The sequence below is a fragment of the Anneissia japonica genome, unplaced genomic scaffold (assembly GCF_011630105.1).
Source record: "Anneissia japonica isolate Jap-2015-1 unplaced genomic scaffold, ASM1163010v1 scaffold287717_len1600092_cov198, whole genome shotgun sequence".
Lineage (NCBI taxonomy): Eukaryota > Metazoa > Echinodermata > Crinoidea > Comatulida > Comatulidae > Anneissia > Anneissia japonica.
The window spans coordinates 722,840-732,805 of record NW_022755469.1 but is presented as its reverse complement, the minus strand read 5'-3'; the positions used below and the strand labels follow the sequence as shown (position 1 = coordinate 732,805).

General features: G+C 35.2%; 1 protein-coding gene across 1 annotated transcript in view; it reads left to right on the top strand.

Annotated features, from left to right (window-relative positions):
* LOC117123508 (pre-mRNA-splicing factor ATP-dependent RNA helicase PRP16-like) overlaps positions 1-9,424 on the top strand; it is a 12,693-nt gene extending 3,269 nt beyond the window's left edge. The window contains 18 exon segments of the mRNA XM_033269457.1: positions 818-915; positions 1,661-1,725; positions 2,103-2,258; positions 2,840-3,025; positions 3,380-3,544; positions 3,701-4,087; positions 4,280-4,429; positions 4,681-4,779; positions 5,000-5,174; positions 5,390-5,545; positions 5,829-5,976; positions 6,407-6,569; positions 6,789-6,953; positions 7,399-7,547; positions 7,728-7,917; positions 8,022-8,147; positions 8,248-8,465; positions 8,968-9,424. Coding sequence (XP_033125348.1) covers positions 818-915; positions 1,661-1,725; positions 2,103-2,258; positions 2,840-3,025; positions 3,380-3,544; positions 3,701-4,087; positions 4,280-4,429; positions 4,681-4,779; positions 5,000-5,174; positions 5,390-5,545; positions 5,829-5,976; positions 6,407-6,569; positions 6,789-6,953; positions 7,399-7,547; positions 7,728-7,917; positions 8,022-8,147; positions 8,248-8,465; positions 8,968-9,046 — 2,875 coding nt within the window. The 3' untranslated portion in view covers positions 9,047-9,424.
* Positions 9,425-9,966: the final 542 nt, after the last annotated feature.

Below are 9,966 nucleotides of genomic sequence, written 5' to 3'. Positions count from 1 at the left end.
TCCTTCCCCTTTGTGCTTTCCCCTGAAAGCGTATATTTTTAGTAGTTAGTAGGCCTAGTAAATATGCAAAACCCAGATTTAACTAAAAAAAAAATAAATAAAATTGTCACAGTATTTAACTTAAGTTCAAATCACTTTCCATTACTCGTGCAGCTCACATTATATGTCATTTTAAACGACCCATTAGTATTAGCATGGTAACATATTTTTTTTAAATCAGACAGCGACGTTCTCTCAGAAGTTGTTTTGCATTTTGTAGACGTTTAGCTGTTGATGACCTTTTGACCTCCTGAATTCTGCATTATGAGATTTTCGGCCCGAGTCGATTCAGTCGAGACGGCCCGAGTGGAGTTTCATGTAAATGTTTCGTACGGAAAAAAAACTCGCGTACCGAACTTTCTGAGTAAATTGAGGGCGCAATTGCAAACGATGGTGCTTAGCGAAATTTGATTGGCTAAATCTATGGCAGCCATCTTGGATGGTACACACACACAGTTCTGCGTATTTTGAACATCGAATACATTGCGGTTAGCGCTCTAGTATTCTTATTATATCTCTATGTTGTAAACGCACTTATATTTATTGTGGTTTACATTTTTAAGAATACACTAGTAAATGTAAATTAATTATTTAACAAGTATATTTTTATGGTGTAAAGAAAATATCACATCAATAAATACAATAATAATAATTACTCTTTACACAATATACATTACCACACTCATCAACATTTAAATATTAGTCTAGATTACCTGTAGACTCTCCTGTTCTTTATATGCCAGAAAATTTATAGCCAGTGTTTATATTAATCTTACAGAAATGCTGTGGATGATACTCCAGTCCTGACTCCAAGCTATAAGTACAATGCGTGGGCAGATGACAGAAAGAAGTCTGGGGTTACCCCATACAGCAAAGGTATTTAATGTGCTTATGATTAGAATTCCATTGATTATTATTATTACTATTATTATTATATATTTAAAAAAAAAACTGTTTTAAATTTTATTTATTTATTTATTTTTTTCCTTTTAGTAAAGATTTTAAACTTTAGAATAATATTACTTTAATTGCATTTGGATTTTTCCTTACTATTATCTTTTTTTTCTGTTGTATGTTCGAACCTCTCCTGCGTGAGAGTGTTCCTTTGCTTTGAAAGAGAGAGCCAATAAATTATTATAGACAGGAATTGCAGAGGCTACTAGGGTGTTTAAACAGAGTGTGTCACTTCACAAGTGGGGTATATGGAGTGTAAACCAGTGGCCCAGTTCATTGGGGGAGCAGGGAGCAGAGTCAGCATAAACCATACATAATGGTTTCTTATTAGCAAATGCCCAGTACATATTAATATATTTGTAACCACTTCATAATTGAAGCTTGCCGCCAATAGACCTAAACAAGAAAATATATTCTCCACATTTTAAGTTTTAAAATGATGGGTCATTTACTGAAATTGACTTCCTATTGCCAAAGTTATGAGTAAAAGTATTACGGTTTCTCTGTACTAAAGTATAACAATGCTGCCACATTATGCTAAATACTCAAGTTAACATTTAGTGACAGTACACTGTTTTGGGGATGGCAAACCTCAATTTATAACATGATAGTATTACTCTTAGTGGAAACAATGTACAGATTTGAATATTTTTTTGGAACATTTCAGATGATTACTCAGAGAGACGACAAACCACAGACACTGACAAACTTGAATGGGAAGCAGAACAAAAGGTGTGTAGGAAAATGTATTATGAAACATACTCTTTGTTTTTCTTAGGTAAGGTACTTTGTTTAAGCATGTGTAAAGTACACTATCACTTTCAACATACAGATGGCAAAAAATCCTATATTAGTATTATTTTTATTATTTTTATTGTTGTTGTTGTTGTTGTTGTTGTTGTTGTTATTATTATTATTATTAATTTAATTATTATTATTATTAATTTAATACTATTATTATTATTATATTATTAATATTATTGTTGTTGCTGTTGCTACTACTAATATTACTGTCACTAGTTTAATTATTATTTTAATTATTATTTTATTTATTATTATTGTTTGTTGTTATTATTATTATTATTATTATTACATTAATTACATTTCAGAGACTTGACAGACAATGGTATGGAATGGATGAAGGTACGGATGAAACAAATAACCCATTTTCCTCCATCCCTGATGAGTACATACAGAAGAAAGAAAGCGAGATGCAAAAGCATGCTACAAAGAGGATGTCAGAAAGACAACGACAAATCAATAAGGTAATATTTATTCATTATCATCATCATCATCAATCATCATCATCATCATCATAAAAAAAATCATCAATATCTATCATTATAATTATTATATAGTGAAGATATTTTATTTTTTTAATTATTTCATAGGATTTATATAGCGCACACATCCAGAAAACTGCTCAAGGTGGTTTTTTAACCTGGTCATTGGATACAGAATTTGTCATACACAACGTGCAACCTCCTTCGCTCCCTGGGGAGTATTCCTAATTATGCGTGTAATCATCACTACTAAGTGATGATTATGCATGTAATCATCACTACTAAGTACATTCCGAATCATTAACCTTGCACCAGGACACATTTATACTCCTGGTGGAGAAAGGCAAATGCAGATAAAGTGTCTTGCCCAAGGAAACATCATCAGTCCTGAACTTCTGACGTTCCGATTGAAAGTCCAACGCTTTATACGCTGGCCCTCGTGTCACACGCTACGTGATACAAAATTGCTTTTTTTTTGTTTGTTGATTAGCTAATGTACAGCATCTTGACATATGCTTTTGAAAGAGCTCATATTTATTAATTACTTTATATTTTGTGTTTAGGATGTTGAGAAGTGGGAAACAAATCGAATGATTACCAGCGGTGTAGTACAACGTGTGCAATATGATGAAGACTTTGAAGAAGAAAATGTGAATAAGGTTCATTTGCTGGTCCATAACTTAGTGCCACCCTTCCTTGATGGTAGAATCGTGTTTACTAAACAGCCAGAGCCTGTTGTACCCCTCAAGGTAGGTTTTACTCAATTTGGTCAGTCCAAGTCTTAAGTTGCTCCTATTTAATTAGCCAAGGCTTTTAGATATTGATTTTTGGGTGTTAAACTCACCAAGGATAGCATGTGAGATTCTAAACACTATTTCCAGTCACAGAGCCCATGTGGCACACTGGACCAATGACTTAAACTTCTGTGAAAGATGGTGTGCTATTGAAACTTGCATTCTTGTGTTCTTACATTGTTTCCCTCTTTCGAACTTCTTGAAAACAATCTTTTTTTAAATCTGGATGTGTTTTATTGACCTGACCCCTGTTTGACAGAAATCTAAGAATAGGATAGACAAACAATTGCTTGTTATTTTGAATTGTAGGATGGTACCTCTGACATGGCTGTAGTTTCAAGGAAGGGTTCGATGGTTGTGAGAAAGCACCGGGAGCAGAAAGAACGCAAAAAAGCACAACACAAAGACTGGGAGCTTGCCGGGACTAAACTTGGCAACATCATGGGCATTAAGAAAACTCAGGAAAAGGATGAGGTTTGTACCTCCCACTCCTAGAAGTGGCATTAATATTTAAATTTAAAAAAAATAATTTGTAGATTACACATATAACCTATTAACTGTCTGTTCCTTTTGCCTATTGCTATAAGTAATTTATTTACTTCAAATATATTTATACATTTTAATGTGTAGAGTGGTGATGTGGATTACAAGACTAACCAGAAATTTGCTGAACACATGAAGGATAAGACAGAAGCAGCAAGTGACTTTGCCAAGAAGAAATCGTTACGTGAACAGCGTGAATACCTTCCTATATTCGCTGTCCGGCAGGAGCTTCTGAATGTAATTCGAGACAACAATGTCATTGTGATTGTTGGTGAAACAGGTTCTGGTAAAACCACTCAATTAACTCAGGTAAAAAATTTATTGATTGATTGATCAGGGGTTTATTTAAGAGCCGGCGGCCGGCGCATTCGATCGGCTACTACGATGTTTTCGCCGGCTACTTCAATCAATGCTGTCTACCAGAAAAAGTAGCTACGTACATATAAGGTATTGAACTTTAATGATAATATTGCTGTAGCATTGCATTGTGGGAAATATTGCCTTTGTGGTCCATATCTGTGAGAAAATGTAATATAATATCTTAACACATGTATAACTCTGCTTTTTAGAAGATGCTGAATGACTTGTAAAGGAAATTCTTTCTCGTCAATTATTTTATTGAATATTTAGAATATTTATAGTGAACTTTCTATTTGATTCTCTGAGTAGAAGACATTGATCAAGTACATGACTGACGGTATTCTTCTACGAGAATCGCTACGTGAATCTGACTTGGACCACTATAACGCCATCATTATGGATGAAGCTCACGAACGATCTTTAAATACAGACGTGTTGTTTGGACTTTTACGAGATGTGAGTATATTCTCCTGTCATGTTAACAAATTTTAGGCCAACAATAAATTAGACAGGCTAACTTATTTTGTGTGCCCTGAAATTCTTAATATCTATTGTGTACTAGCAAATGGCATAGCCTCGTAATGTTTTTGTATTTTTATACAGTCTTCCAAAGTAAAAATTACCTCATTGCTTTAAGAGAATAAAAATATATGAAAACTAAACTAAGATATAACATGACACTCTGACTGTTCTGTTCCATTTTTCAGGTTGTTGCTCGAAGGCATGATTTGAAGTTGATAGTCACATCTGCAACTATGGATGCAGACAAGTTTGCAAACTTTTTTGGAAATGTTCCAGTCTTTGAAGTATGTTTATTGTTTATAGAGGTCACAGCCTTATTATCAACATTGTGATTCTTAGTATTGCTTATTTACCTCAAAATCTATATGGTGTGAACAAGCCTTTAAAGCCCTGGCCAGACTATCAAATTTTATTTAATATCTCATCATCACATCATGACCATATAGGCACATCATGACTATATATTATAACACTGTATTTTTCCTACTTCTTTTTTGTTGCTAGATCCCGGGACGAACATTCCCTGTTGACGTTCTATTCAGTAAAAATGTGGTAGAAGATTACGTTGATTCAGCAGTGAAGCAAGTGCTACAGATCCACCTGCAGGGATCACCTGGAGATATCCTAGTGTTCATGCCAGGACAAGAAGACATTGAGGTCACCTGTGATCTCATTACAGGTTAGACAAACTCACATTCAGACTGACAAGCTGAAAATTGTCCTAATTCTCTGCATTCACACTAGCATGCTTAAAACCACATTGCTCTTGGTTGGGTCTATTATTTCAGAGGGGTGTTGTAGTTAAGAAACAATTGCAATACCTTGTTTATCATGATGTTTCACTACTAACATTGCTGCTAATTTGCGTAATTTGAATTCTTATTAAAAAAATAGAAAGACTTGGCGAGCTAGATGATGCTCCTCAACTTGCCATCCTTCCGATTTATTCTCAACTTCCATCTGACCTCCAAGCTAAAATCTTCCAGAAAGCACCAGGTGGCGTTAGAAAATGTATTGTAGCTACAAATATTGCTGAGACTTCTCTTACAGGTAAGTTTTACTTGTACACAGTACTTAAGAAGTATATTTCACATGGAAAAAGATAACTGGGAAGACAGTGAACAGATTAATGCTTCATATATTGTGATACAAGCCTTGCATTGTCTGTTTTTCTAATATGGATTACACCGGATGTGTGCTAATCTTAATGGATGGGCCAACACAAGGACAGAATGAAGCAGGGGGCACGATGTAGCAGGGATATAATATAGCAAGAGACACTTGCTACATTTTTTCTAGATGTACTAATACAATTTTCTTGTATTGTTTTCAGTTGATGGCATCATGTTTGTGGTTGATTCAGGGTACTGTAAACTTAAAGTATATAATCCTAGGATTGGTATGGATGCTCTTCAGATTTACCCCATCAGTCAAGCAAATGCAAGGCAACGCTCTGGCAGAGCTGGAAGAACAGGTCCTGGGTGAGTTGTGTATTACATGGAATTGTATTAAGCTTAGTGGTGGCTACAGAAATTTGACAACATGGTCCAACAAATCTGTGACTGATCCTAAAGGGCTGCCTAGAAGCTCTGTTCAATGCCTTGGTATTGTGAAGGAGAGTAATTTTATGGTGGTTGATGGTAAGGAATTGTGCATTTTTAGAACACACTATTAGAAACTACAACCACAATATCTGGTTGGATCACCAAATTGTCTCTCCCAACCCCATTAGTTCCATCACTGCAGTTTTCTCCATATCACATTTTTTTAAACATATGAAAAACAAATTGTTAAAATGACTCTAGAATTCTATTTTTATTCTTATTGATTTTCTATAAAAAAAAACAAACATAGTACTTACAATATTAAATTTTAACTAAATCTATGATTTTGTTTGTTTTTCTAATTTAGCCAGTGTTATCGTCTTTACACTGAATCAGCATATAAGAAGGAACTGCTTAGGACTACTGTTCCTGAAATACAAAGAACTAATTTAGCAAATGTTGTTTTACTGCTGAAATCTTTAGGAGTTCGGGATCTTTTACAATTTCATTTTATGGATCCTCCTCCACAGGTATGTATTTTAATTTTTTGGTGTCAACACAATCATAAATGTAAGCTTAATATAATAAAAACATATGCGCTATATAAATAGCAATTTATTATTTATTATTATTATTAAAACAATTCTCTCAAAGGTTCTGAATAACACGCAACATTGAAATTCTACAAAAAAGTCCAGCTTCAAGTTTTATGGAACGCAAGTTAAGTGTATTGTGATTTAAATTTTCAGGACAATATGCTAAACTCTATGTACCAGCTTTGGATTTTGAGTGCCTTGGATAACACAGGAAGTTTGACACAAATTGGCCGACAAATGGTTGAGTTTCCACTTGATCCGGCCCTCTCCAAGATGCTTATAGTGGCTTGTGAAATGGGATGCAGTGCTGAAGTTCTAGTGAGTTTTGAGCTTAGCCGAACTATTAAGATTCTTTCAGACCTGTGGTTTCTGGTTTTATTCCATAACTGCTCTCTTTATGTTTCAGCTGGAGGAAACACAAAAGTTGAAATGTTGAGGCAATTGGTGCCATGTTTAATATGGCTCATGTACACACCACTGAAAATAATCCTCTGAACTGTAAAAGATAAATGTGTAAAAGATACGGCCTTGTGGAAGAACACCACCTTGGTGAACAAGCTTCTGTTATAGAAGATAGATTTCATTATTATTATTAGCTTTCATAGGTTATCCAATTCATAAAGTATATTTGTCTAGTCTCCTTTTTATCTTCTTTCATATTTGTTTTATATACTTCCTCCTCTTCATTCTACATCAAATCTTTTCTGGCTTCTGGTTCCTCATATACTTTTGTTCGTTGATGTATATCATATTCTCTTTATAGATTATAGTCTCTATGCTGTCAGTTCCATCAATTTTCTTTCGTCCTAAAGGACGAGAAGAGGACAGTGACCAAGCTAGGGAGAAGTTTGCAGTACCTGAAAGTGACCATCTAACATATTTAAATGTGTATCAACAATGGAAGCAGCACAAGTAAGCCTTGTTATTATGAAGACCATAGTGTCTTTATTAATAACCTTCCTAAGTCATGGAAGCCAAGAAAAATGCTATTTAAAATCCAAGTATAAACTAGTATTAGTACAATTTTGAATTATTCTTAATACCATTTCCAGAAATATTTGAAAATTACTTTTACAATAAAACATTTTTCAGTTATTCATCTGCTTGGTGTAGTGATCACTTCATTCATGTGAAAGCAATGCGTAAAGTTCGTGAGGTACGGCAGCAGTTAAAAGACATCATGGACCAGCAACGCATGGACTTGACGTCATGCGGCACAGGTTGGGATATCATTCGGAAGTGCATCTGCTCAGCATTCTTCCATCAGGCAGCAAAACTGAAGGTAATATTCTTCCTTCTCTTCTTTCCTTCCTGAAATTTTTGATATACTGTATGTTTTCATATACTAAACAAACAATATTATTGACCGGATTACTTTCCCTGCAGGGTATTGGGGAGTATGCCAATGTTCGGACAGGTATGCCTTGTCATTTGCACCCCACCAGTGCGTTGTTTGGAATGGGGTACACCCCAGATTACATCATCTACCACGAACTTGTGATGACGTCAAAGGTAAGACTTGAATACAAAATTATTGGATTTTTGGTTTAGATTGCATTTATTAGATATACATATAGTGTGCAACAGTCTTGATATTTTCCAACTTTCATAGGAGTACATGCAGTGCGTAACATCAGTGGATGGCCATTGGTTGGCTGAACTTGGACCAATGTTTTACAGTGTAAAAGAATCTGGCAAGTCACGGTCTGAGAAGCGACAAGAAGCTAAGGAAAGTCTAGTGAATATGGAGGACCAGATGGCAGCTGCCTCAGAAGAGCTCAAAACAAGAGAAGAGGAGGAAGAACTTCAAAGGAAGTCATCTATAAAAAGGTATAAGTATGCTTTTTATAAATAGGCCAAGTGGAATTTATTCCTTGGGTCATAATAATACTGTAATATACTTTAAAATGTATTCATTCAAAGATTTGGAGGCAAAAACTGTAAGGTGTGCCTTAGTTGTTCCAATCCTAGGCTCCTACTCAACCCGCGAGGTGATCTGGAGGCTGTACTGTGTCCTGAGATGAAGTCGAGTGACATAATACAGCCTCTAGATTACCAAGTGTTATATTGTTAACTATGAGATGGTTAAAACCCAATAAATATTTGTTTTATATACCATTTCATAGATTGTAGGCATTAGATGGCATGGCTGGAACTGTTGCCCAGCTTTTAACCAATCAAATGCCTGAAATCTATGTAGTTGGCATACTGTATAACACTAATAGCAAGTGTTTTTTTCCACAAAAACAATATATTTATTTATTATTACTGATGTTGACTCTTAACTTGTATAATTCCTTTGGTATAACAAAAAAAATGTGTGTTCTTACAGAATGCAAATATCAACACCAGGAAGGAGAGACGTTGCAACCCCACAAAGGAAGAAGACGCCCTCTTCATTTGGATTGTGAATTGTGTTGTTGGTTAACAACAGCGGACTATGTTACATTCTCAGTGAATGGAACTCAAACCAATTGAGAGAGGAGCTACAATCCCACAAAAGAAGATGCCCTCTTTATTTGGACTATGCAAGATGTTGGTCCACAACAGTGGACTATGTACATTCTCAATTATGAATAAAATTCAAACCAAATTGAGGAGGGATGCTACATCCCCACAAAGGAAGTAGACACCTTCTCCTGTTGGACTGTGAATGATGTGATGTTGATTGACAACAGTGGACTACTGTATATTACATTATCAGTGAATGGAACTTGAACCAATTTGATATGATAAAATGCTAATATATAATGTTGACACATTTCAATAAAAGTCAATGCCAATTTGTATGTTGGTCTCCTATCTTCTGCAATGCAGTTGAGTCATTGAATATACTTCTTCATGCACTGACAACATCTCAGTGAACTTTAAAAACTTTAATAATATATAATACGGTAGCTCATCTTGTTTTTCACCCTTCAAGATTGTATCGCATTATACTGGCTTTGAATTATGTTAATATTCAAACTGGTGCTTATCACCTATATAAATCCCTCACCACTCTACATTTCTGAACTAATCAACTATAAGCTTCAAAAGTGCGCCAGTGTACACATACAATCTAAGCTATACTAATCTGCAGGTGCGAGATTTTAGTTGTAAAAAAGGATCCCTCCTCCCACCCCTCTGAAAAAATGTTTTCCCTATATGCCATGTGTGTGTGGCAGCAGTGTGTTCTTTGATCTCATAAAGCCAGACATTCGCTGCGTTGTACGACCGTCGCACCACGAATCCACATTTGCTTCCGGCGAGAGATAGACGACGCAACGCCGTCTGCTGATTGTCAGTGGCATTCTGTACGAATCCTCATTAAAAAGATGATCCGTTGGGT